General features: G+C 36.8%; 2 protein-coding genes across 7 annotated transcripts in view; one reads left to right on the forward strand and one right to left on the reverse strand.

The window, feature by feature from the left end:
* The window catches only part of ITGB3BP (integrin subunit beta 3 binding protein), a 59,948-nt gene extending 59,653 nt beyond the window's left edge, over nucleotides 1-295 (reverse strand). For 2 of the 4 annotated variants that reach the window (XM_066376454.1, XM_066376455.1), the window contains exon 1: nucleotides 148-288. In XM_066376454.1, coding sequence (XP_066232551.1) covers nucleotides 148-179 — 32 coding nt within the window. In that variant the 5' untranslated portion in view covers nucleotides 180-288. Of the gene's footprint in view, nucleotides 1-147 lie in introns of all 4 variants that reach the window. The other 2 variants (XM_066376457.1, XM_066376458.1) reach the window with 2 other exon arrangements.
* Nucleotides 296-548: 253 nt separating this feature from the next.
* Nucleotides 549-27,126, forward strand: part of EFCAB7 (EF-hand calcium binding domain 7) — a 46,877-nt gene continuing 20,299 nt past the window's right edge. For 2 of the 3 annotated variants that reach the window (XM_066376459.1, XM_066376460.1), the window contains exons 1-7: nucleotides 549-680; nucleotides 2,576-2,763; nucleotides 8,341-8,552; nucleotides 9,173-9,259; nucleotides 9,816-10,011; nucleotides 10,450-10,571; nucleotides 22,033-22,174. In XM_066376459.1, the coding sequence (XP_066232556.1) occupies nucleotides 2,577-2,763; nucleotides 8,341-8,552; nucleotides 9,173-9,259; nucleotides 9,816-10,011; nucleotides 10,450-10,571; nucleotides 22,033-22,174 (946 nt within the window). In that variant the 5' untranslated portion in view covers nucleotides 549-680; nucleotide 2,576. The remainder of the gene's footprint in view (nucleotides 681-2,575; nucleotides 2,764-8,340; nucleotides 8,553-9,172; nucleotides 9,260-9,815; nucleotides 10,012-10,449; nucleotides 10,572-22,032; nucleotides 22,175-27,126) is intronic. The other variant, XM_066376461.1, reaches the window with a different exon arrangement.

Raw genomic sequence — 27,126 nt, forward strand, 5'->3', positions numbered from 1 at the left:
ATGGCAGAGAGATGAGCAGAGATGGATGAGGGTACCAAGCACCAGGAACTGTCCAGGGAAGAGACAAGTTTATACTCAGAAGAGGAGAAAAATAAAAACGATTATTTACTCTTCTCGCTCACAGAGCGGGGCCACAAACAGCAATACCTGGGGAGGAGATACCTACGGCATTTCCACATTCAGGGAAGGACCACAGCCGCTGGATGAAACCGACCGAGCAACCTCTTCCGAAAACAGAACCTCCCAAAGTAAACGCAGAAGCCTGAAAAGCGCGGGCTAATGGGCGGTCGACGCTATGTCACACTCAATGTAGCCCCTCGGAAACACCGTCTCCACGACAACGGGTCCGAGTGCCCACTGGGAAAGGAGGCAGGGCGTGTTAGTCTAGGATCGCATCTAGTGCCTTACAGGTCAGCACGGGACCCTTTCTCATGGTTCTGGCCATAAGAGCCCCGGATAGAGGAGCAACAGGATCGTCCCCTATCCCTGTGAATTAACGATCCCTAGATGTCTAGCCGGACCGTTTAGGGGGAGGTGCTCTGTATCTTATTTCCGGTGGCGGAAAGGTGCAGTTGCCATGGTAATTAAAGAAAGGCAGACGTCCGTCCGGCTTCGGTGAGCTGGTTATGGAATCCGTGCGGAGAATTGGCTACGCTTCCTCGTCTGTAAACTGGAATTAGGTAGCCATCAACTCGCTGTCTCTATTTGCGCGTTCTGTCCCTACTGTTCCACTTTTCTCCCACCTGCTTCTTCTGTCCTGCCAACACTTGGTCACTATAGGTACCTAAAATCTACGTATAAATGCAGCCTTATGCCCAGAGGAATACAACAGGAGAGAGATGTTGCCTGAGATCAGCTGCGAACATATTTCACTGTATAGAGACGGTGTAGCTGGCTGGCTGCTTTCACTTGGCCCTTTAAAAGCCCTAGGCGCTTGTTAGTTTATTTTTCTTGCTATTGTGTGGCTGGTTATTTATGGAGCCGTTTGCTGCAATGTATTCTCTAGGCCCCTGTCTGAGTCTCGGGCTAGAGTTTTAAATGAAGGAGGTTTCCAAGCCTGAGGGCATACAATTATATATTTATTTAAGCTTAGTGTAGTCTCTCCTATCAGAAAGGGAAAGAATAGAATTCTGGAACATTTCTGCCGTGGGATTTCCACGTGAGGGCGTCACCTTATTTGGAAAGAGTCTTCGAGGACGAGCCTAAAAAAAAATAATAACCAATAAACCTTACATTTTAAAATTGCTAGCTGCAAAATGAATATTCTCCCTTCTTTATTGGACCGGCTTTCTTTCACATTTTTGAGGAGATATGTGCACGCATATATGTTTAAAACTGATGCTTAATTATAGTGATACCAATTTGCAGTAACCAGACTGTGACACCACGTCCCTATGGGGTCCTTCTAAATCTGGTGTGATATGAAAGTGTCAGGCAGGCGGTCTGTGTATTATAAATAGGGTACTTCATCCATGATAAGCGATTATTATCTTTCTTTCCCAAGTGTAAAAGACCTATATAATTCAAGAAGGTGCAAGTGATTTAGGCCTCTTGAGTAAGAATCCAATGAGTCCTGAAGGGGACCCTACCTATGTCATCTTATTGTTGAACTTGAAATATTCAATTTATTAGGCCAGAATGTATTTTTAAAAGCCAGAGCTGGGTAAAATAATGTTGGAAGCTGTTAGACCACCAGCACAATTTAGTGCATTATACAATAGTAACTATTATATATGAAAGCTTTCATTTACATTAATAAAGAAGAAACTGTTATCAAAATTTACTGCCTTTTGCAACTTATTATTAAATTGGCCATACTGTGCCTCTCAATTTCCTTATCTGTAAAATGGACCAAAAATACCTGACCACAGAGGGATAAATCATGATGTATGACAGTTATTTAAGCTCTTATGAGCAGAGGTGTTATATAAACCCAAAACATTATTATTAGCAATAGTACACAGTACAATCTCATGATAATGCTATATATGGGATTTTAAAAATTCAGTCACTTAAAATATGAGGCTGTGTTATTGAAATGACCTGTTTGATCCTGCTGTGGAGATGGATGCCGATCACATTATATCCACAGTCTTATTGCTGTAGAGTTTCATTACTTACATTTGATTTAGCATTTAATTTGTGCCAAGAACTATTCTGTATGCTTCACATATATTAACTTATTTAATCCTCATGACCATTCTATGAAGAGTCTCCACTGACTATCTTGTTATTTTGAAAGAAGAGATGTGGGTTTTTCCTTTGCCCTGTGACTCTTCTTTGGTGTTTATGTTACATCTTTGTTTCGGCTTTGTTCTTTTGGTATATATTAATAAGGAAGAAACTGCTTATATATTTATATTTAGAAAACTGTTTATATTTGTTTATATTTAGAAAGCAACTGTAAAATGCCTGTTCTAATTTAACATATAATACAACCTTATGCATATTACAGTGTTCACTTTTTTCCCCCACAAATAAAAACTATAATGTCTTGATTCCCCCCTCCTCTGCTTTGAAAGGCAAGGTGACATTAACATTAATTAAACCAGTTTTAAAAATTATTTTCTAATAGAATGGCCATCAGTCCAGGAAGTGATGCTGCTTTCTCCAGTCATAAATCAACGCTTTCAGAGAGTCCTCGAACAAAGAAATTCCCACTGACTGAAGAAGAGGTATTTTATATGAATTGTAGAGCTGCCTACTTAACTGTTTTCAAAAGCAGCTTAGAAAATATTATTTCTAAAGATCAACTTTACTTAGGTAAAAAATTTTTTAAATTTAAGTATTTTGCCTTATTTGTTGAAAGTTAATAAATTAGAAAGACTGGAATTAGAATTACATTGTTGAATCATCCCAATTTTAGTGGTTTTAGCAATGGAACTACTACATTATGCTATTGTACCATTTTATATAGTTACATATTATAGGAACTTCAAAATAAAACTTTCAATGTTTATACAAATGATTATTTGCCAATTACCAAGTTACTTCTATTCAACTGTAAAATTGTATAGTATTTTTAGACCTTCTACCAATTACTTGCTTTAAAATTTTTTAATTTTATTTATTTTTATTTTTAATTTGTTCTTCAATTGAATTTATTGGGGTGACACTGGTTAACAAAATTATAATGGTTTCAAGTACACAATTCTACAACACATCATTTGTACACCGTATTCTGTGTTTATCACCCCAAGTCAAGTCTCTGTTCATCATCATTTAACCCTCCTATACCCTCCTCTCCCTCCTTCCTACTTCCCTTGCCCAGCAATTACCATACTGTTATCCATGTTCATAAGTTTTTATTCTTTTTATTTGTCCCTTTTTGCTCAATCTCTCCACCACTACCTCCCGACAGCTGTCAGCTTATGTATGAATCTATCTCTATTTTGCTTGTCAGTTCATTATTTTTTTATTAGATTCCACATATGAGTTAAATCATATGGTACTAGTCTTTTTTTTTTTTTGTATTTTTCTGAAGCTGGAAACAGGGACAGTCAGACAGACTCCCGCATGCGCCCGACCGGGATCCACCCGGCATGCCCACCAGGGGGCGACGCTCTGCCCCTCCGGGGCATCGCTCTGTTGCGACCAGAGGCACTCTAGCGCCTGGGGCAGAGGCCAAGGAGCCATCCCCAGCGCCCGGGCCATCCCCGCTCCAATGGAGCCTCGCTGCGGGAGGGGAAGAGAGAGACAGAGACAAAGGAGAGGGGGAGGGGTGGAGAAGCAGATGGGTGCTTCTCCTGTGGGCCCTGGCTGGGAATCGAACCCGGGACCCCTGCACGCCAGGCCAATGCTCTACCACTGAGCCAACCAGCCAGGGCGGTACTAGTCTTTGACTGGCTTATTTCACTTAGTATAATGCTCTCCAGGTCCATCCATGCTGTCACAAAGGGTAAGATTTCCTTTTTTATAGCCAAGTAATATTCTATTGTGTAAATGTACCACAGCTTTTTATCCACTCATCTACTGATAGACATTTGGGCTGCTTCCAAATCTTGGCTAGGTAAATAATGCTGCAATGAACACAGGGCTACATAGATTCTTTTGAAGTAGTATTTTGGATAGATAAATTTCCAGAAGTAGAACAGCTGGGTTATAAAAGCCATTTTTAATTTTTTGAAGTTTTCCACAGTGGCCAGCCACACCCACCAACAATGCACAAGGGTTCCTTTTTCTCCACATCCTTGCCAATGCTTATTGTTTGGTTTAAGCATATTTTTTAAATTCTCATTTTGATACTTTAAGATGTACAATAGATTTAAAACACTTTTGGCATCTGAATCACTACTCTGAATTTGACCTATATTAAAGAAAATGTAAAGCAGGGGTCCCCAAACTACAGCCCGCGGGCCGCATGCGGCCCCCTGAGGCCATTTATTCGCCCCCACTGCACTTCCAGAAGGGGCTCCTCTTTCATTGGTGGTCAGTGGGAGGAGCATAGTTCCCATTGACATACTGGTCAGTTTGTTGATTTAAATTTACTTGTTCTTTATTTTAAATATTGTATTTGTTCCCATTTTGTTTTTTTACTTTAAAATAAGATATGTGCAGTGTGCATAGGGATTTGTTCATAGTTTTTTTAATAGTCTGGCCCTCCAGCGGTCTGGGGGACAGTGAACTGGCCCCCTGTGTAAAAAGTTTGAGGACCCCTGATGTAAAGGATATATTAAAATGGAGTGAATGGTTGTAAAAGAGAAGTATTAGGAAATAATTGAAAATTTAAAAGAGAATGAAGAGTTCTAGGCTTAGTTTTGGTTTGGTTTGGTTTGGTTTTGTATGTGTGTGTGGGAGGATCTTTTCTTTGCTTCTCTTCATTAAATATTGTAAATTCCTCTGGTTTCAAATATCCCTGAAAACAATGAATTTGGTCTTTGCCAGGTATATCAAGTGATGTGGAGGTCTTTAGTTGTTTAGTGGTAAACAACAACACTGAATCCTCATGTTATTTTTATCAAGGCTAATAATTTTAGAGTAGAGAAACTAAATTATTTTGCCAACTTTAGAAGCAGTTTCCTTAAATAAAAAGACATTTTTGCAATGTGTTGGGTTTTTTATGTAGTAAAATCTCTACTTTTGAGGAAGTCCATTTGGGGGAATGTAAAATATTTTATATGTTACTATAAATTATAGTTTAAGGTTTTTTCTGTTTATTATCATGACAATAGGCTGAGATGAAAAAAGTTTAAAAGTGTAACATGATTTCTGCTACTATAGCATTTAGTTTGCGAATCAATGAGTATTGTATTACTAAGGTGTTTTTCGTCTTATGGAATTATCTGGGAGTATCTTTGGTGCTATCTACTTTTTTGGTTTTATAGTGAAATACTCTTTGTAATATTGTAATGACTGATTTTACATAATCTAGGTTTTGGAAAAGTGGTCGTGTGAATCAGTGATGTCTGTTTCTTGTTATTATGTCTTTGATCTATATCCTTCTGCCACTGCTGCAGATAACATGGGTTTTGACATTCTATTTCAAATTCAGATAAAGCAGTACCAGTACCTGAACTTTAGAATTCCTTTCCCCCCCATCTTATAGATAATAAAAGTATTACAGACTCATGTCAAAGATTAAAGTAAACCCTGGCAAAAGAGAAGTATCTTGGTGTAAACCTTTAAACATCTGCAGTTACATGTTTTGTCTTATCAGACTTAATAATGGGCTCCAACTAATTCTTAAACTAGAGGTTAGAGTTAGGTTATAAATGACTAAATTACACCTATTTCTTAAATACAGTACATATTTTGGGGCATAATGGATTTTATTCTGAGAAAGTTCTGTAATTAACAGGATCTTTTAAAAATATTTTGCTATTGAAGATAACAAGCGTATGCTGAGCTATTATTTATGGGAAAGAGTTCTCAAAACTGGATGAAATGCTATTTTCTTTTACATGGGCATTTGACATCAAACCGCAACTTCATTTAGGTCCTACTTGTATGCCCAGCTTTTTAAAGGGTAAAGGTTGATTGGGGATGGAGTGCTAAAATATTTCTTTTAATAGATGAATCAAGGAATTGTCCATTTACAAATTAAGCAAAATATATACTTTTATTTCTAGGGCAGCATGGTAATCAAAGTTTTTGTCTACATCCAGAGTAAACTTGTAGAAAAAAAAAGTTATCTTCATTGTTACAAATGTCCGTAAAAGCCTTCTAGGTGAATGGAATATATCAGTTACTACTATTACACCTTTTGTTAGCTCTGAAAGACATCTCTAGATAATGATCTTGTTTCTGTTTCTGTGCCAAAGTTTTAAGTTATCTAGGAATGATGCACTGACATAATCTGGAGTGTGGAAACATTGCTCTTGGTCTATGGACTTCTCATATGTTAATAACCGTAAACCATGACCACAGGTAGCAATTTTACACTTCAGGTGTAGACTTTCTATTTATAAAATTTAGGAGCCAAGAAGCTCATATCTCTGGGGGAAAAAAATCATTCTGTGTTAATGCTTGTGTACAGTGAATGTACAATGTAATGAACTCACAGATGTCTGTATTTATTCCTTTTTCCTTGAATATACTTCTTTATATAGATCTGTATAATATTGCAGAATATCCAGATTACCATTTTTTAGTATCAATTGACAACAAATGATCTTGTGAAATCTCACTTTAAAAGGTTGGAAATATTCAATGGAAGGTTTTATAATAGAAGCTGGTAGCACAATTCAGGATGGTTATAAGTTCTGCTAATTCCCTTTATAGTGCTTAGGAAATTTACCATTGTTTTTAGAAAGTATTAAGTCTTTTTTTTTCTTTTTTAAGTGAGAGGAGCGGACAGAGAGACAGACTCCCGCAATGCTCTCTGATGGGGATCCGCCTGGTAACCCCCATTTCGGGTTGACACTCTGCCTATCTGGGGCCCATGCTCACGACAGAGCTATTCTTAGTGCCCGAGCCAAGGTTCCATGAGCCATCCTTAGCTCTCGGGGCCAATGCACTGGAATCAATGGACCCATGGCTGCATGAAGGGAAGAGAGAGCAAATGAAAGAAGGGGAAGGGGAGGAGAAACAGATGGTCACTTCTCCTGTGTACCCTAACTGGGAATCGAACCCAGAACTTCCATATGCCAGATTGACACTCTACCACTGAACCAACCAGCTGGGGCCACTATTAAGTCTTAATTTGCAGAGATTTATCTGCCAATTACCAAGTTATTCCTATTCAACTGTATAAAATATCTACAGTTGTTTGAAACCATTATATTTTATTGTGATATGATGTATGCAAATATACAAAGTTTTTCTCACATCATAATTCTTTGTCTTTCATGGCTTTTAAAATAGGAATGGCTCATGAATAACTGGTTATAGGACTATTTTTAAATGTTCTAGTTAAAAATGAAAAGTGATTTGACCATTGCAGCTCTATAGTAGTCTTGATTTTTAACAAGGTATTGCTGTAAGTAGATACTTTTTGTGCAAATATTTGACATTTGGAGCATGGTTTATGTTTTTGAAACTAGTATCTAGCAGTGATCAACATTTTAGATATCATGTCTTGGTGACAGTACTATTCTCAAACTAATTGTTTTTTCATTTCCTTAAGATACTTGTTGAACCAGAAAAAGTAATAATTTATGATTTTTGTGGTTATTCTTATGTCCTCAAAACAATTAAGTAGATGGTTGCTGTTAATCTTTTCTTTTCTCTAAGCACTGTTATGAAGTAAATCAGATATTGTCAGGTAGTTAAATTATGTAGGTTGAGAATCCACTATCAGAATAGGAAAAATCTATTTAATTCTGGCATTAATAGATCAAGACTCTCTAACTGATAACATTTGCATATTTTTTATTTTTAAAAAGATTTTCATAGGCCCTGGCCAGTTGGCTTCATAGTAGAGTGACAACCCAGCATGTGGATGTCCTGGGTTCCATTTCCGATCAGAGCACACAGGAGAAGCGACCACCTTCTTCTTTCCTTCCTCCTTTCTCTTTCTCTTTTCCCCGCCCACAGTCATGCCTCGATTGGTTTGAGCATATTGGTCCCAGGTGCTTAGGAGGGCTCTGTGGAGCCTCTGTCTCAGGCACTGAAAATAGCTCGATTGAGAGCATGGCCCCCGACAGGGGTTGCCAGGTGGATCTCGGTTGAGGTCCATGCAGGAATCTGGCTATCTTCCCTCCTCTCACTTAGAAAAGAAGAAATAAATTGTTTTGATAGCCAGCATACATTGATATCACTAGATTATTAAAACCAAAGATAATATATTGGTATGTGTGTACTTTTGTGTAATATTGTAATATATAATAATTAAAAGGAAAAAGTATACTTAAATGCAATTCCAAATTTACTATAAAAAATAATACTTGTTTCATTGGGCAGCTCTTCAGAATGCAGGAAGAAATCCATCTCAAAAAACAATTAATAAGTATTGGACTCCTCAAACCACCAAACTGAATTTTGATGATTTTTGTGTAATTTTAAGAAAGGAAAAACCTACTTCAAAAGCAGAACTGCTAAAATCATTTAAGCAATTAGATGTAAATGATGATGGCTCTATTTTACATACTGACCTTTATAAACTTCTAACAAAGGTAAGAGCTGCGAAACAGTTTTGTAATATGTATATTTTGCAAAACAATTTGTAATCTACCTTTGGCAACCAAAGTCCACAATAAAAATAACTATTTCATTGGCAGGTGAAATGAATCACACATGTGTTGTTTATAAAATACTTAAGGATCCTTTTGGATGAATGGTGCTTTATAAATAAAAGATAAAGTATAAAATTGACCCCATGTGGCAATCCCCATGTGTTTCCTTGCAATTTTTCCTTCTCAGAACTCTGTAAATCAGTGATTCATATGTGATAAGTAAATGAGAAACAAAGTATTAATGAGATTCAGAATCCGTTCTGTTTCTTGTTATAATGTGAGAGAGTATCATTACTCTAATTTTAATAGTAGTTATTATTGGGTCTATGTTAAACATTTTTCAAATTTAGTAAACTGAAATTCAACACACTTTTACAAAACTTAAAATTGTGAGATTTTATTTTATATAACAGTTTCATTCTTACTTGACATAATACTCATTCTGAGACATAATGAAACCATGTATTCAAACTTGTAGAAAAGATTAAAATGAATCCCCTCTCCCCATGCATAGCGAAGTGATAGTCATGTTGCTTTAAAATAAATCTTGTATTTTTTAGAGAGGTGAGAAGATGACTCAAGAAGAAGTAAATGCTGTAATAAATTTGGCTGATGTAAATGCTGATGGCAAATTTGACTACATCAAGGTACAACAAGCTTATGTTGATGTAAATTTTCTCACTATGTAGATGTGTTATTAAAGGAGCATATCTTTTAATGTTGGCAGTAATATACTTATATATTGTGTACTGATTGTACTTGAAATTTAATCTCTCCATTCCCACAATTGTAATCAGATGATTATGTTAAAATAATATAAGCAAGTTAAAATACATGCATGTCCACACAAATACACACAGACTTTCCCCAGGAATATGCCTCTTCTTGGGTGGAAGAATCATAAAACTTTTTAGAACAAATTCAAGTCTGCATGTCTTGTAAAAAGTAATAATGGACTACCTCTCTCTGTAACATTTTAGTTTCACTTAGAGTGGGACTTCCTCAATGAATCATGGCTATGTTTCACTAGGTTACTTGGGGGTGGTCAGTGTGATTCAAGAAAATAAAATGAGTATCCTAGTTCAATAGGAAACATATTCCATCAGTCAGTCTTTTCCTTGCCTACTAATGTGCATTTGCTTTCTCCTCTCAAAAGTATGATTGAATGTTTTACCCACTGGACTACTTTTTTATTTCCTGTAGTTTTGTAAATTATATATGACAACCAATGAGCAATGTCTCAAAACTACTCTAGAAAAACTGGAGGTTGACAGTAAACTGAAGCGTCAACAGTTTGGAAGCCACATTGAAGGATTCCCTGAAAGGGACCCATCACCAGTTCCAAAACCATCACCTAGAATCATAAGAAAAACCAACCAAGAAACAGTCTCAAATAAAGGTACTTACTTTTGGGCACTAAAGATTTCTTAATCAAAGATGGAGAGTTATGTTCAGATAAATTTTTCCTTCCGTCTTCACTTCTCAGTGATAAAAGAAATTAGAATCTAACTTGTGTTGCTGTCATTTCTGGACTCTCTTAGCTGTAAAAATCTATTGAAGTAAAATTTTATTATGGAACTTGACTTGGCTGTGCTCGTATTTTATTAAAACTAAAATTCAGGCTAAAAGGTGACATATTGAAATAGTCTTATTAGTAGCCCATAAATTAGGGACCATTAAAATCTGATAAAGATAAAACTTCTGACTTTATTTCAATAAGAAAGAACAAAAAACAAATTTAATAAACAGACCTTTTATACTACATTGTGTTTAGAAGCAAATTTTATTTTGACATCTTTTTCATAATATGAGGCCAAATAACTATTACTTGTTACAGGTGACATCAGAAGTTCTTTACTGGCAGCAACCAGAAAGTTCAAAACATCTGTTTCTATCACAATTACCATGGGGGCTAATAGTAACCGGAACTCAAAATTAACTGAGCCAAACTCAATAAAGGTATAGTATTTTAAATTCATAGATAAGAATTAACATGAAGTTTATTAATAACTATTTGGTGTCTGCAGAGAACCAGTAAAGTCTGTGGAGTAATTCATTTTTACCAATAAACCAGTTCTAATATTTTAAAGTGAAAATGATGAATAAGAATATTATTAAAAGGTCTTAAGTTTTGAAAATGTTCACTCTTCAATTTTTGAACTGGAGGAATAGATTATCTAATTATGTACTTTACCAAGCAATTTTTTTTGTTTTAACAAATATTTTTCACAGGTGTTTCTTCTAAATAAATCATTCATTCAATATCAATTCCTATGAGAGAAAAACAACAAAGTCACTTGGCTAAGTCAATATTTGTAGAGTGTTAATATTGATCTTCCTTTGTTTTTAGTTTCTAGATTCAACCTTTACTAGTTTTCTTTCAACAGAAAATAATAGCTACAGAAATATAAAACATTAACTGGAAACTGCTAGGGTACATTAAAAATGTGTGCCTAGAGACCTCTGTGAAAGGGGGGGAAATGGTTATGACCATAGACTATAACTGCTGTTAGAAAACTGAACTGATTGCTCTCCAGAGCTACATTTTTGTTTCAAATAACAACTCTGTATTTGTAATTGAACTCTGAAGTCCCTTATATCTTTAAATTGCTAGACAGTGACATTTGTTCTATATTAAAATTTTAAAACATTATCTCCAAGGAATTTTGTTCAGACTGTTTAGGAGTCTATACACCCTAAGCAATTTGGTGTGTATGTCTTACATGCTCACATACAATATTTTATGTTCCAGCAATATTATTTTCCACCAATAGAAGCTTTTATGTATTTTGCAACTAAATTAAATGTTAATAAAATTATCTTAGTTAAATATTGTGTTTTGATTCAAAGTATAAATAAATTATAAGTTTAGCTAGTATAAAGAGAAATATAAACAAACATTAATATGGATTATATAAAATCCATAGTAAGATATTTTCTGTGTCATGTTCTTGTTAATTGGGCCCATACCAATACAATTCCTTTAATCTAGTTATACTCAACAAATATTTACTAAAGAAGTAGTTTATGCCAGCTATTTTGTTTAGTTATAAAATATAGACCTTGAATTTTAAAAAATGAAAAAATTTCATTTGATTATTAACATACCAAGGTAATATAGCACAGTATTTCACTTAGTCATTAATTTATTTAGCAAATATTTATTGAGTAACTACTCTGCCAAGCACTATTGTAAGTGCTGGTTTAAGAGCTTTGGATACAGACAAACTTGTGCTTGAATCTCAGCTTTGTCAGTTAGTAACTATGTGACCTTTGTAAATTAGTGAGCAGTCTTTCTTGAGTCTCAGTTTGCTTATCTATAAATTGGGAACAATTATGTTTAATTTGTTTTTGAAAGATTAAATTATCTAGCACATATAAAGCATTTTTAGCATGGTGTATTCACTTTAATTAATAATAGTGTTGTTAATATTATTACAGAACCAAGAATCACCTGTAGGTCTTTTTTTTTAAAATATTTTATTTATTGATTTTTAGAGAGGGGATAGAGAGAAAGAGAGAGAGAGAGAAGGGGGAGGAGCAGGAAGCATCAACTCCCATATGTGCCTTGACCTGGCAAGCCCAGGGTTTTGAACCAGCAACCTCAGTGTTCCAGGTGGACGCTTTATCCCACTGCGCCACCACAGGTCAGGCCCACCTGTAGGTCTTAATAAAGGAATGACATGATAAAAGTATTAATTTAAGAAAAGTTGTCCTATTGTGTACTGTGTACAGAGACCTCAAATTACGGAGACTGTCTGAGAGGCTGATAGATACCCAGATATAAAGTAATGATAGGAGACTTGACTTGGGGTCAAGTGAACCCACAGTATAGTATATAGATGATGTATTGTAGAATTGTGCACCTGAAACCTATATTATTTTGTTAACCAATGTCACCACAATAAATTCAATAAAAAAGAAATAAAAGAGAAAAATATAAAACAAAGTAATGATAGTTAGACCTATTATGATAGATAGGGAAGTGCCTGAACATAGTAAGGAAGGGACAGATCCTATAGACAATGCCAAAATTAGTATGTAGGCCACAACAAAAGACTACTTAAGTTTTGCATCTAAGACATCAAGAGCAAATGATAATTGGTAATTAGGTAAAAGGTATTAGGAGAATTTAATGATTGAAAGAAGATGGCATACTGACATTTAAATTCAATGACGTTCATATAAAATTTAATGTCTTTGGAAATATTTCATTTCCTTTATATTATTTAACTGACTTTTTATATCTTATTTCTGATCTTGATATTGCCCACTGTTGTTTACTATCTGATATTTCTTAGATGAGCTAAAATTAAAAAAAATCTGTAACCCTTTTGTTTTTCAGCAGGATTCAGTTTTTTGTTTGCATTTTACTTTGAACTTACTTTATGAATTTTGTATATTAAGTTTCATAATAATTCTGAGAAGTACTTGGTTGTGAATATAGTTAGTGTGTAATTTGTTTTAATTGAGATTGATCAAATAAGTTACTAAAAGAATTGTTAAACTAATTTTCTTCAGATACTTTAAATCTATTTTAAACAAGTTTGGGCACCTCAGTTTCATGTGGAATGGAGAAATGTGGAACTCAGAGAAAAAGGATCTTTTTAGAAATTAGAAAATTGGTGTAATGGGGTACACATAAGCCAGATTTTAAATAATAAGTTCAACAATTGGTAAGGGACTTGAATTATAGGATGAAAATAAGACCCTTAGAGAGACTATGCATGTATTACTTTCTACATGCCATACATAGGTATTGTATCACTATTCATTTTTTAATCTTGGATTCTCTCCATTTGCTTAGGATTTATAATGTGCCTGCAGGGTCAGGAATATTTCTTTGGGAGAGGAATAGCTTCAGTTGGCAGTCATTACTAGCATTGAAGAAAACTCCATCCTGACCAGTGGTGGCAGAGTAGATATAGCATTGACCTGGGATGCTGAGATCCTGGTTGGAAACTGGAGGTTGCAGGCTTGAGTGTAGGCTCGTGAGCTTGAGCACAGGCTTGCCAGCTTGAGTGCAGGGTCACTGGCTTGAGTGCGGGATCATCAATATGATCCCAAGGACGCTGGCTTGAGCAAGGGGTCACTGGCTCAGCTTGAGCGCCCATGTCAAGACATGTATGAGAAGCAATCAGTGAACAACTACTGTAAAGTGAAGCGACTACGATTTGATGCTTCTCAGTTCTCTCCTCCCTCTCTGCCTCCCTCTCCATTTCCTGTCTGAGTCTTTCTCAAATAAATAAATAAATAAGGGGAAAAAATGTAGCTCTAAATGATGAGTGGTAAACTCCATCGATTCAAGCCCTTCTATTTCTAGACTCCTAATTTAGACTGTACCTACATGTGTATTTTACATGTATGTATATAAATATATATGTATATGTTGTATAATGTATATAGTATATATCCGCATATGAAACAATACAAATATAAACATTTTATACTTGAAATGGCTAATTTAATTTTTGTGAAGACTAAAAAATTTTAACATAAGTTTCTCCTACTTTTAAAATGTTGATCCATTCAACAATTAGGTGGCAATCCATGTCAAATTTTGTCCTTATAAATATTTAAACTTTGTTTTTTTGTTTTGTTTTTTTGACAGAGAGTGAGAGAGATGGATAGATAGGGACAGACAGACAGAAAGGGAGAGAGATGAGAAGCATTAATTCTTCGTTGCAGTTCCTTAGTTGTTAATTGAATGCTTTCTCATATGTGACTTGACCAGGGGCTACAGCAGAGCTAGTGACTCCTTGCTCAAGCCAGCGACCTTGAGCTCATGCCATTGACCTTGGGCTTCAAGCCAGCGACCTTTGGGCTCAAATCAGCAACCATGGGGTCATGTCTATGCTCAAGCCAGTGACCCCACGCTCAAGCTGCTCAAGCCAGCAACCTCAGGGTTTCAAACCTGGGTCTTCTGCATCCCAGTCCAATGCTCTATCCACTGCGCCACCACCTGATCAGGCTTTAAGCTTTGTTTTTAGTTATAGTTTATAATTCTTTAGTAACAAAAAGTTCAATAATAACTATTTACATACTTGTGTTTATGAAAAACAAATAGCTTTCTAATAAGTATGTGACATAATGTATCTTTATAAAAAAACCACTAATGATGATGGTGATGATTGCTTAATAAGTGTACCTTACCTAAAACTTTAATAATAATACAGATTTTATGTCAAAGCAAATCACATTCTCTCAGGTGTTCCAATAAAAAAATGTAATTTGACTAATATATTTGTTTTTTGACAGCTATATTATTCAACTTTGCTATTTTTAATTTGTGCTTTTTAGCATTTCCTCATACATTGTGAATAAAAGTAAAATTTGCATATAACAAATTAGCAAGTCTTTTTCCTTTTATATGAATTTACCTGGATTGGTAGAATATAGCGCCATCTTATGCCCCATATAAGAATTACAAGGTACTGTTCTTGTATTATGTTGTCAAAAGATTACATTATTTATGAAATTTCTTAGTCTATCATTATAAATATGTATTGTGTGTGTGTGTGTGTGTGTGTGTGTGTGTGTATATATATATATATATATAATTTTTTTTTTTAGAGAGGGGGTACCAACAAAGACAGACAGGAAGGGAGATGAGAAGCATCAATTCTTTGTTGCGGACCTTAGTTGTTCATTGATTTCTTTGGCATATGTGGCTTGATGGGAGCGGGTGGAGGGGAAGAAGGGCTCCAGCCAAGCCAGTAACCTCTTGCTCAAAGCAGCGAGCTAGGGCTCAAGACAGCAACCATGGGGTCATGTCTATGATTTCACACTCAAGCCAGATGAGCTTCAGCTCAAGCTAGTGACCTCGGGGTTTTGAACCTGGGTCCTCTGCATCCCAGGCCAGTGCGCTATGCACTACACCATCACCTGGTCAGGCTATCATTCTAAATTTTTTTAAAAACTAAACCTTTTGCATTTTTCTTACGATACTAATTTTCAGTTTAATCTATAATCCTTTCAAATTGATTTATTTGCATGAGCCATCCAATTTGTTACTACTTTTTTCTTTTAATTTATAACATTTTAATCTAGGTCCTAGAAAAAAAGCTTTGTGTCATTGAAAGTATTTGTTTTGAAAGGAATTTTGGTTAAATAAGCATTGTGTGTTTAATAACTGGCAGATTTTAAGAATTTTAAACAGGAGAGATACAGATTATTTTATTAATGTTATTAGTATTCAAAATAATCTGATTACTACTTGAAGTTTGGTTGATGTAAATGTGGCATTCTTCTGTTTTACAACAACTGTTGTCCTAAAAATCTCCAGCCTCATTAACCATACATTCTGATTGGCTGTCTTTTCAAAGAAATTTATAAATTCCCTTCTACCTGTAGAATTTTCTGGAAATTTTGAAAGACTTCTAATAAAAATGGTTAACTCTCTTCCCAGCTAAATTTTATAAAGGCCGCTTCTATCAGCTCATGGCACTGTGCATAGAAGTACCAGGAGCACACAGTAGAATTCTTTCATCTTCGAGTTTCCCAGATACCACAAACTATGTTCACCATGTGTGTACCTGGCAAAGAACAATACTTTTAGTTTTATTTATACATTTTTTTAAATGTATTTATTGATTTTAGTGAGTGTGAGAGGAAGACAGGAACATAGGTTTGTTATTGCATGTGCCCTGACTGGAGATAGAATTGGCAACCTGTGTGCTTTGGGATGATACTCTAACCAACCGAACTAACTGGCCAGGGCTTATTTAAACATTTTTTAATTGGGATGGGGCAGTTGCTATGACCATAATTACAATACAAATTTAAGAAAATTTTTCAGCTACTAAAATCTACATTTTTTTAGTAAGAAAACTAAATTTCTTTATCTTAATATTTCAATATATGAATAATTCTGAATGATAATACTTTGATATAGATTATAAAAACTGATAAATGTGATGTTTCTTTAATTTCTAGCTTTAAAAATAACCATGGCAGATATTTAAATGTGAAAAAGAACATAATTTTGAGTTTAGCTTATAGTTTGGAGAGAAAGTGTGGAGACTTGGGTTCCAGTCCTGCAGTTAACAAGAATTATAACTCAAGCTTATCACTTTATTTTTCAGACTTACATCAATAAAAAGAGAGGTCTGCACTGGATTGCTTTTCAGTCTTCTTTTACTTTTAACATTCTGTAATTCTAAACTAGTATCCCTTACCATTCCAGATGGGTAAATATAAAAAAATATTTATAAAATATATTGGATGAATTTCCATATGATAATGCTATAGTCAAAATTGGTTGAAAGGAAAACATCTTAAATGTTTTCCATTTGATGTCAGAATCTTAATTCAAAGTATCTCAAAGAGTAACTTAACTAAATGTGTTATGAGTGTATTTTTCCTTTCTTCTCTGTAGCAGTCTTCATCATCCAAGGTCATGTTGATTATATTAAGGCCAATTGGCTTTGAGGTAATGTCCACATCTGTTGTTAGTGAATATGATACTCCTATTCCAGAGATTTATAGGGAGGCTAAATGAAAGTCTGTACATACTCTTATTCATTGCTAACAGTTGAACTTCTGGCTCAAGCCCAAGTTTGAACCTCATTGAGTTATAAAATATTTGAATTTAGTACTCTGAGCATATTTTCTTTTGTAAACATGATCTAATAGTAAAAGCATTGATCTAAAAGTCTTAGACACCAGACCTGATATTTATACAAATTGATAGTAAAAAACTGAACTGAAATAACCTCTGAGTACCTCAATTGCTCTGTTTATTAAAATGACGAATTTATATCTACCCTATCTTGCCTCATAGGGATGTTGTTGAAATCTCATATATAATGACTTGTTTCTGTCATGAGCAATATACTTATGAAGATGAATTCCAATAACTTAAGGTCACATTTTAATTTCTGAGAATTAAAAGTACACATATCTTTTATACCCCAAAGGTGCGACAGTGGATGTGATTAATTACTGAATGACATCTTGAGTAATAGTTCAGCAATAACTTAAAATTCAGTTTAAGAGATTAATATCTAAAATAGTTAAAAGAATGTATAAATATTAAAATATATAAGAAAAATACCAAGTCTGCAATAGGGCTATAAGAATAGGGGATGAACAGTTTATACAAAAGGAGACACAAATAATAAATATGGGGAAATGTTCTGCCTTGCTAGTAATCAGAGAAATTATTACAATACAATTTTTATCATCATTTTATTGCATTAATATAAATTAATGCAAAATCATTATAATACCATATACATAAATATATGGAATACTATAATGAATATATATACCTACACCTTGCTTAAGAGATCATCATCCCTACCACCTAACTTTTTTTTTAATTGAATTTACTGGCGTAACACTGGTCAACAAAATTATACAAGTTTCAGGTGCCCAATTCTACAACACGTCATCTGTACACTGTATTGTGTGTTCCCCACCCCAAGTCAAGTCTCCGTCCATCAACATTTATCCCCCCTATACCTTCCTCCACTTTCCCCCACTCCCAACTTTCACTTTTTTTATTTTAAGAGAGATGGGAGAGAGTTGAGAAACATCAACTCATAGCTGCATCACTTTAGTTGTTTATTGATTGTTTCTCATACATACCTTGACTGGGGACTCAAGCCAAGATGGTGACCCCTTGCTCAAGCCAGTGACCTTGGCATCGTGTTGATGATTCCTCGCTCAAGCCAGCGACCTCTGAGTTTCAAACCTTGGACTTTAGTGTTCCAGGTTGACTCTATCCACTGTGCCACCACCTATCAGGCCCCAACTTTTTTTTTTTTTTTTTTTCGTAACAGAGACAAAGACAGAAACAGAGACAGGAAGGGAGAAAGATGAGAAGCATCAATTCTTTGTTGTGGCACCTCAGTTGTTCATTGATTACTTTCTCATATGTGCCTTGACTGGGGAGCTACAGTAGAATGAGTGACCCCTTGCTCAAGCCAGCGACCTTGGGTTCAAGCCAGTGACCATGGGGTCATGTCTGTGATCCCATGTTCAAGCCGGTGACCTCATGCTCAAGCCAGACGGGCCTTCACTCAGGCCGGAGACCTCAAGGTTTTGAACCTGGGTCTTCCGTGTCCCAGTCCAACATTCTGTCCCTGCGCCACCACCTGGTCAGACAGGCCCCAACTTTCTTAATGTTAACACTACTTAACAAGTTATGGTATTGCAAAATTATTATAGTATACACCATTGGAGACATAAAATTAGCATCACTTTTACAAATCAATATGGAAACATATCATTAGCCTTAAAAATATACATCCTTTTTTTTCTAGAAGTTCTTCTGAAAGAAATTATTTATTAGAAAATAAACATTTAGACAAAATAGTATTTATTTTAGTATTGCCTGTACCAATGAGAAATTGGAAATGACCAAAATGTCTCAACATTTTAGAAATAGTTAAATAAGTAATTGTATACCAACTCAATGGGTAATTATAGAAACAGTTAAATTGAAATTTTGAGTATTAGCAAAATTATTTTATTGTCTTAAGAGGTACATGACAAAATTTACCATTTTAGCCATTTTTAAGTGTTTGAGTCTCTGCTTTCAATTCTTTGGGGTATATACCCAGTGGAAATGCTAGGTTATATGTTAATTCTATGTTTAATATTTTGGGGATCTGCCAAAATTTTTACAGTGGCTTCACCATTTTACATTCCTCTCAGCAGTGCACAAAGGGTACCCATTTTTCCACATCCTTGTCAGCACTTGTTATTTTCTGTTTTTGTTTTTATATAGCCATCCTTGTTGGTATGAAGTGGTATTTTATTGTGGTTCTGATGTGCATTTCCTTAATGATGTAATGTTGAGCATCTTTTCATGTGTTTATTGGCCATCTGTGTATCTTCTTTGTAGAAATGCCTATTTAAGTCCTATAACCATTTTTAATTGTTTTGTTGTTGAGTTGTAGGAGTTTTTAATATGTGCCAATTTCCAGTGTATGATTTGCAAGTATTTTCCCTATCCCGTGGATTACCTTTTCACCATGTTGATTGTGTCCTTTGATGCACAAAAGTTTTTAATTTTGATGAAGTCCAGTTTATATATATAAATTGCTTGTTCTTTTGGTGTCATATTCAAGAAATCATTGCCAAAGTCAATGTCATAAAGGTTTCCCCCTGTTTTCTTCTCAGAGTTATACAGTTTTAGTGATTACAATTAGGTCATCGGTCCATTTGATATTACTTTTTGTATGCGATTTAAGGTAAGGGTTTAAATAAATTATTTTGCATATGGATATCAGTTTTTCCAGTTCTAGTTGTTGAAAATGCTGTCTTTTTCCCTGTTGAATGGTTGTGGTACCCTGTTGAAAATCATTTGACCAAAAATGTGAGAGTTTATTTCTGGTCTCTCTAATCTATCCCATTGGTCGATATATTTGTCTTTATTCTAGACCATACTGTTTTGATTACTGTAGCTTTGTAGTAGGTATTACTACAAAATTAGCATGTGTGAGTACTCAAACTTTGTACTTTTTTTTTTTTTTTTGTATTTTTCTGAAGTTGGAAACGGGGAGGCAGACAGACTCGCGCATGCGCCCGACCCAGATCCACCCAGTATGCCCTCCAGGGGGCGATACTCTGCCCATCTGGGGCCTTGCTCTGTCGCCGGCATGCCCACCAGGGGGTGATGCTCTGCCCATCTGGGGCATTGCTCTGTTGCAACCAGAGCCATTCTCGCATCTGAGGCAGAGGCCACAGAGCCATCCTCAGCGCCCAGGCCAACTTTGCTCCACTGAAGCCTTGGCTGCGTGAGGGGAAGAGAGAGACAGAGAGGAAGGAGAGGGGGAGGGGTGGAGAAGAAGATAGGCGCTTCTCCTGTGTGCCCTGGCCGGGAATTGAACCCGGGACTCTTGCACGCCAGGCCGACACTCTACCACTGAGCCAACCGGCCAGGGCCTGTACTTTTTTTTCAATAGCAAAATGTTTTGGATGTAGAATTAAATGAAAAAGGCAGAACATAAAATAGTGTTATTTAGAATGTAAAAAAGTTTTTTTTTTTTTTTAGGAAATATCACATAAAAATCAAACTAGGTTGGTAGAACTATGGGGATTTCCCCCTATTTTAAATTTCTTTAAAAAATTTTTTTAATCAAATTTATTGGAGAGATTTGGTAACATTGTTAATAAAGTTATACAGATTTAAGGTTCACAATTCCACAATACATCATCTGTATTGCACTTTTAAAATTTCTAACTTTAGATATATTTGGTGATATGAAAATAATTCTGATTTATATAGTAGAAAATTCTATGTAAGTACATGTTAGGAAATCTTCACCTTTTAAAAAAATGAGTGAGAAATCAATCTCAATGTAAATTCTGTTTGTTCTTGTCTTTTAAGTTCCACATAGGTCTTTCTATAATGGTTTAGTAATATTTTTATGTTATTCTACAGCAAATGCACACCTTTTCAGTAGTTATCTTAATATTATTAAAGCCTTGAGCTTATTATTTAATGTCTTTACAGATAATTTTTCAAAATTATTCTCTGTAAAGTAACTAACAACTCATTAATATTTTTGGAAGTCATTAGGAATAGAATAGAAAATATGTGTTACATTATAGGCAGGCAAAGCATTGATAAAGTGAAAAGCATTTTTGTACACATCTGTGGTAATGGCACAATTTTTCGTACTTTCAATACAGAATCCCTTACTTTCTGTATAAGATGCCGTCTTCAAATTGTACTTCATTCTAGTTAGGAGATCCCATACAGACTTATTAGTTTGGACTAGGAGAAAGGATTTGGCTAAACCAAGAAATGGTAGTCAATTTTATAGGAAGGTCTTTCTCAAAATTGAAATTTATCAGTATTTTGCTAGAGCTATGAAACTTATTCAGTGTTCTTGTAGTACATAGACTTGAAGCATTTATTTTCATTTGTACATTATCTTTTAAATACAGAGACCTATCACATTTTCTTTCAACATACCAGTTTTAGCAGTCTCGACTTTGTTCCTACTGCTCCCCTGATTGTTTATTACTTTGTTCCAATACTTCTCCCCTCCTCATGAAGTTTATTTTTTTCTTCATTATGTTTTTTCCCATCTTTCAATGATCTAAGTTCTGATGATCCTTCAAGATACAGTTCATAGGTTGCTCTCTCAGTTTATACGGGTGTCACCTACCTCATCAAACATTTATTGAATACCTGCAATGTGTCAGACACATTTTAGGAACTGGAATTACAATATTATTTTGCTTATATAATTCATTTTTTGTTCTAACTATATACTACTATCAGTTATAATTGAATTTTATTATGTCTTTTTTTTTACTTCTCAATGACAGTTGCAAATTTCTGGAGGTCAGTGCTCTATTTACAATTCTTTTATATCCTACTCAAATTTCTCCTTATTGCTATGCATGCTGGAAACATTTAGTAAACATTGTTTGCAGAAATTTTTTTTCTTTATTTCAGGAGTGGCAATGTGTACAATCGAAAGGTTGCTTTTTCTTAGAAGAAGATGGTGAAATTATTAGTCATCAATACAGGATGCAAATAGCTCAGAGGTCCATGGTTTATTTAACAATTAAGCCATTAAATCTGAGCCAAGTCGAAGGTAAATTAAAATTTTTTATATTTTTTGAAAACATTAATTTATGCTCTCTTTGAAAATATTTATGTATTTGATTGTAGAGGCCCTGAATAGGAACATAGAACAGGGACAGGGTTCAGTGTCCTGAGGCAAAAGCCACAGTGGCTTTACTGACCAAAGTACTGCACACAGTACTGTGCTGAACACAGCACAATAGGGGTAGAATTAACAATTCTGGTTATTCAGTAGACAGCGTAGGTATCTTAGAAGTGAGCTACTTCCCTTACCCTTTTGTCTGCTCTAAAGAAGTTCCCCTTCCTGACTTCTTTATTCTCATCCCTGCTTCTGTTTGTGTGTATCAGTAAATACCTGTAAGGACTGGGAGTCAAGGTGTCTCATGAAACCTACATAGGAGATTGTGAGGCGGTCTCCCCAGGTTCCTTAGTACACTTCATGTGGTCTCCGTGTAGTTATTGTCACCATGACAAGTGGTGCCCATCGTGGGGCACAAGAACGAAATGACCTCCCAAAGCCTGGAAAAGGGAAAGGGCGTCTGACACATCCCAGTAAGTGGGACACAATGAGGGAGGAATAGCCTCCAAACATCTGCGGTAAGGTCTCTTTTTTTTTTTTTTCCAAAGTTAGAAGCGGGGAGGCAGTCAGAATGACTCCTGCATACACCCAACCAGGATCCACCTGGCATGCCCAGCAGGATGTGGTGCTCTGCCCACCGGGGCATTGCTCTGGTGCGGCCAGAGCCATTCTAGCGCCTGAGGCGGAGGCCATGGAGCCGTCCTCAGCACCCGGGCCAACATTGGTACAGTGAAGCCTTAGCTGCTGGAGGGGAAGAGAGAGATAGAAAGAAAGGAGAGGGAGAAGGGTGGAGAAGCAGATGTGTGCTTCTCCTGTGTGCCCTGACCAGGAATCAAACCCGGGACTTCCACACGCCGGGCCAACACTCTACTGCTGAGCCAACTGGCCAGGGCCTGCAGTAAAGTATTAATAGGGATCAGACTGGGATTCCCCTTTTTCCCCCTTCTCCTTCCTTTGCACTGTAGCGTTTGAAATTCCCTCCCCTGAGCCAGTGCAACCATAAGCTCCAACTCCATGGCCTCTGCAAAGCAGGATGTCAGGTCACTGATAGGCAGCTCACAAAGCTGTTTATTGTAGTGCATCAACAGTGTCCTTGATATGGAAAGAAGGGAGCCTGTACATTGACAACTGGGAGTGAATGGGGCACTGGCTCCGAAAATGGATTACAGAGTACATTCACCAAGGGAATTGTAGAGGCTACAGGGGCAGGATCTGAAATGACCCCGTGGGACTGGAAGGGGTTAATGAGAGCAGTAACCACCACTGCTCAGTGCTGTGTCTGGCTACAAGAATACCAGGATGCAGCTCAGACACAAGCTGTAGAGAATCTGAATGCGGGAGTCCAGCTGGTGTTGATATGCTCACAGGAGCCGGGGCTTATGACACTCCCCAGACTCAGCCCACATGAACCGCGCTGCCTTTCTCAAGTTTATACAGCAGCTTTTAAGGCTTAGGTTCGGATTCCAGATACCAAGGCCCCTATGGACTCTTTTGCAAGCATCCATCAGAAACCTAACAAACCCTATATTAATTCCATTAATTGCCTGCAAACTGCCACCTCACGACAAGTAGATAATGAACAAGCAGTAAAGATGCTGACCCTGCCTGACCTGTGGTGGCGCAGTGGATAAAATGTCGACCTGGAAATGCTGAGGTTGCCGGTTCGAAACCCTGAGCTTGCCTGGTCAAGGCACATATGGGAGTTGATGCTTCCAGCTCCTCCCCCCTTCTCTCTCTCTTTTCTCTCTCTCTCTCTCTTGTCTCTCTCTCTCCTCTCTAAAAATGAATAATAATAAAAAAAAGATGCTGACCCTAAAATTGGCTTATGAGAACACAATTGCTGATTGCAAAAAGGCAGAAATTGTATGGTGTTAATGATAAAAGGTTCAAGGTTTGGAGGTACTTTTGAAAGGAAAATAGAAAGGAACATTGGGACATTCTTGGGGATCTCAGGAGCTTGAAGAATTCACCCAAACTTACAGATATTGCAGAAGGAGCCAATAGCCTTTTTAAGCACCAACTGCACAAACAAAAAAGGGGGAATCAGGAGGAGAGACTCACCCCACAGGAACAATTGTATAAGGCTCTTTGTACTCTTACTCTTTTTTTTTTTTTTTTTTGTATTTTTCTGAAGCTGGAAACGGGAAGAGACAGTCAGACAGACTCCCGCATGCGCCCGACCAGGATCCACCCGGCATGCCCACCAGGGGCGATGCTCTGCCCCTCCGGGGCGTCGCTCTGTTGCGACCAGAGCCACTCAAGCGCCTGGGGCAGAGGCCAAGGAGCCATCCCCAGCTCCCGGGCCATCTTTGCTCCAATGGAGCCTTGGCTGCGGGAGGGGAAGAGAGAAACAGAGAGGAAGGAGAGGGGGAGGGGTGGAGAAGCAGATGGGCGCCTCTCCTGTGTGCCCTGGCCGGGAATCGAACCCGGGACTTCTGCACGCCAGGCTGATGCTTTACCACTGAGCCAACCGGCCAGGGCCTACTCTTACTCTTTTTAACATTTCCTCATCTGGACTTACTGCAGCCGAGAGGCATTTTACCAGCAGAGCAATGGCCTAAGCCTCTCATGTTGTATCAGGATGTATTAGCTGGCCCTGAGTGGCAGGATCCAGTCAAATTGCTAACCTGAGGGTGAGAGTATGTTGCAATTTTGTCATCAACTGGTCCTCTGGATACCAGTGAGGAATGTGAAGCCTTATCATGAGTTGACATCAGCCCTTAGGAAGCAACCCGGTTCCAGAGATGCCAAAGCTGATAGTGAATCCACCTCCGGGGATGAACCTGAAAAAGAGGAGGAGACCTAACTCTCCCAAGCACTCAGGGAGCACTTGACATCACCTGGGGAGCTTTGTCTAACCTGGTGTGCTGAAGACGTTTTGCAAAATGGAGGCATGCCTGTGACCCCTGAAAACCTGTTTCTCTATGCTTGCCCTTCACCTCCACTGCAACCACTGCCACCTGTAGAAAGATGTCCTCCCGAACCTATGGAAGGTTTGAACCATTATTAGACAGCTCAAACAACAAAGGGGGAGATGTAGAGACCCTGCAAAGGAACACAGAACAGGAACAGAGTTCAGTGCCTTGAGGCAAAACCACAGTAGCATCACTGACTGATGGAAAATATTGAATGCGGTACCGTAGTTATGTCACCATGACATTTGATAGTCCTATTTAGTGAAAGAAATAATCAGTGTAAGAAAAATGTAATAATATACATTTAAAGGAAGTTAGGGCCCTGGCCAGTTGGCTCAGCAGTAGAGAGTCGGCCTGGCGTGTGGAAGTCCCAGGTTCGATTCCCGGCCAGGGCATACAGGAGAAGTGCCCATCTGCTTCTTCCCCCTCCCCCCTCTCCTTCCTCTCTATCTCTCTCTTCCCCTCCTGCAGCCAAGGCTCCATTGAAGTAAAGTTGGCCTGAGTGTAGTGGAATAACACATTGCATGGCCTTGGATGGGAACACAAACAACAAGAAAAGCATGTTTTGCCAAGAGAATTGTTTTGTGACTTGAAGGCGGGTCACTGAAATAGGTCTATGTGACTGAAGGCAGTTGCTGGGCTTTTTCTCAGTAAAACATTCTCATAAGATACCTGTTCCTTTCACAGTTATCCCTTGAGATAAAGAGAGGAATGTTGTAGAAACCATAGAAGCAATAGCAATTAATGCCTTTTGATATTATATTATTATTAAGCTATCATGCAGGTGTACTCCATGTATCTTTAAGTAAAAGTTATGCTTGATGTTATACCAATTTCTCAGTAAACAAGCTTTTTGAAGTCTTGTGAATAAAATTAGGACACGGTGCGAACTCGGGGCCATTTGCCTGAGCGAGTGGTGGTCCTTTGCTAATCCTTGATGATTTCGTCTGCTGATCTCTCTCTCTGCTCCCCCGACTCACAACAACACCCGGGCACTGAAGCTGGCTCCATGGCCTCCGTCTCAGAGAGAATGGCTCTGATTGTAGCAGAGCAGCACCCCAGAGGGGCCAAGCATCGCCCTCTGGTGGGCATGCCGGTGGATCCTGGTTGGACACATGTGAGAGTCTGTCTGCCTTTCCCCCCCACCCCTCACTTTTGGTGGGGGGAAGTTAATTTATACATTGATTGTTACTATATTTTGCAAAGCAAGTAAGTTGCATTTTGAATATTTTTAAAGCATGTTTTATTTTAATTTATTTAAAAACCTATGACATAGAATTAACTTAGTTTGCTAATTAATCATTTGTTTTGCCACTTATCAATTTTTAAAATTCATATATTTAAGAGTTCTGTAGAAACATAATTTAAGACAGTATGAATTGCAAGTATTTTTTAATAACCCCAAAGTCTTATATGTCATATAACTTAGACAGTTCTTACTAATCTTTGCAGTAATGGTAATGTTCCTTTTTGTACACAAATGCCAGGTAACAATTAGTAATATCCAAATGTCTAAAATGGTCATGATGTAATTTTTAATTAGTGAAAAATGTCTGTAAGGGCTTTCCCTAGACATCCTTGTAATGTTGATTGTTCCAAATATTAATATTTTCTTTTATTACATTTACATATAAACATATTCTAACTAGAGGGTTTTTTCCTATTCTTATTTTTTCTCAAAGTAGAGATTATGTAAGTTTTCACTGTATATCTTATAAGATACTTACAACATTTGGTAGTTGATGCTTTTAAATAGCAATTATAGTACTCATTTTTATCAAAATAGACCTGAAAGGATAAGGATATCAAGATAGACCTAAAAATTTAATGTAGTTGTTAACTTTCCATATTCTTATGAAAAATATTTCTTTATTTTATTTCTCAAATATTTATTGAGGGCCCATATGCATACTTAGTAGCATTTTAGGTGCTTAGGATACATCATAGTACAAAAAAGACAAACATCCC

This window comes from Saccopteryx leptura, chromosome 3 (assembly GCF_036850995.1).
Source record: "Saccopteryx leptura isolate mSacLep1 chromosome 3, mSacLep1_pri_phased_curated, whole genome shotgun sequence".
Lineage (NCBI taxonomy): Eukaryota > Metazoa > Chordata > Mammalia > Chiroptera > Emballonuridae > Saccopteryx > Saccopteryx leptura.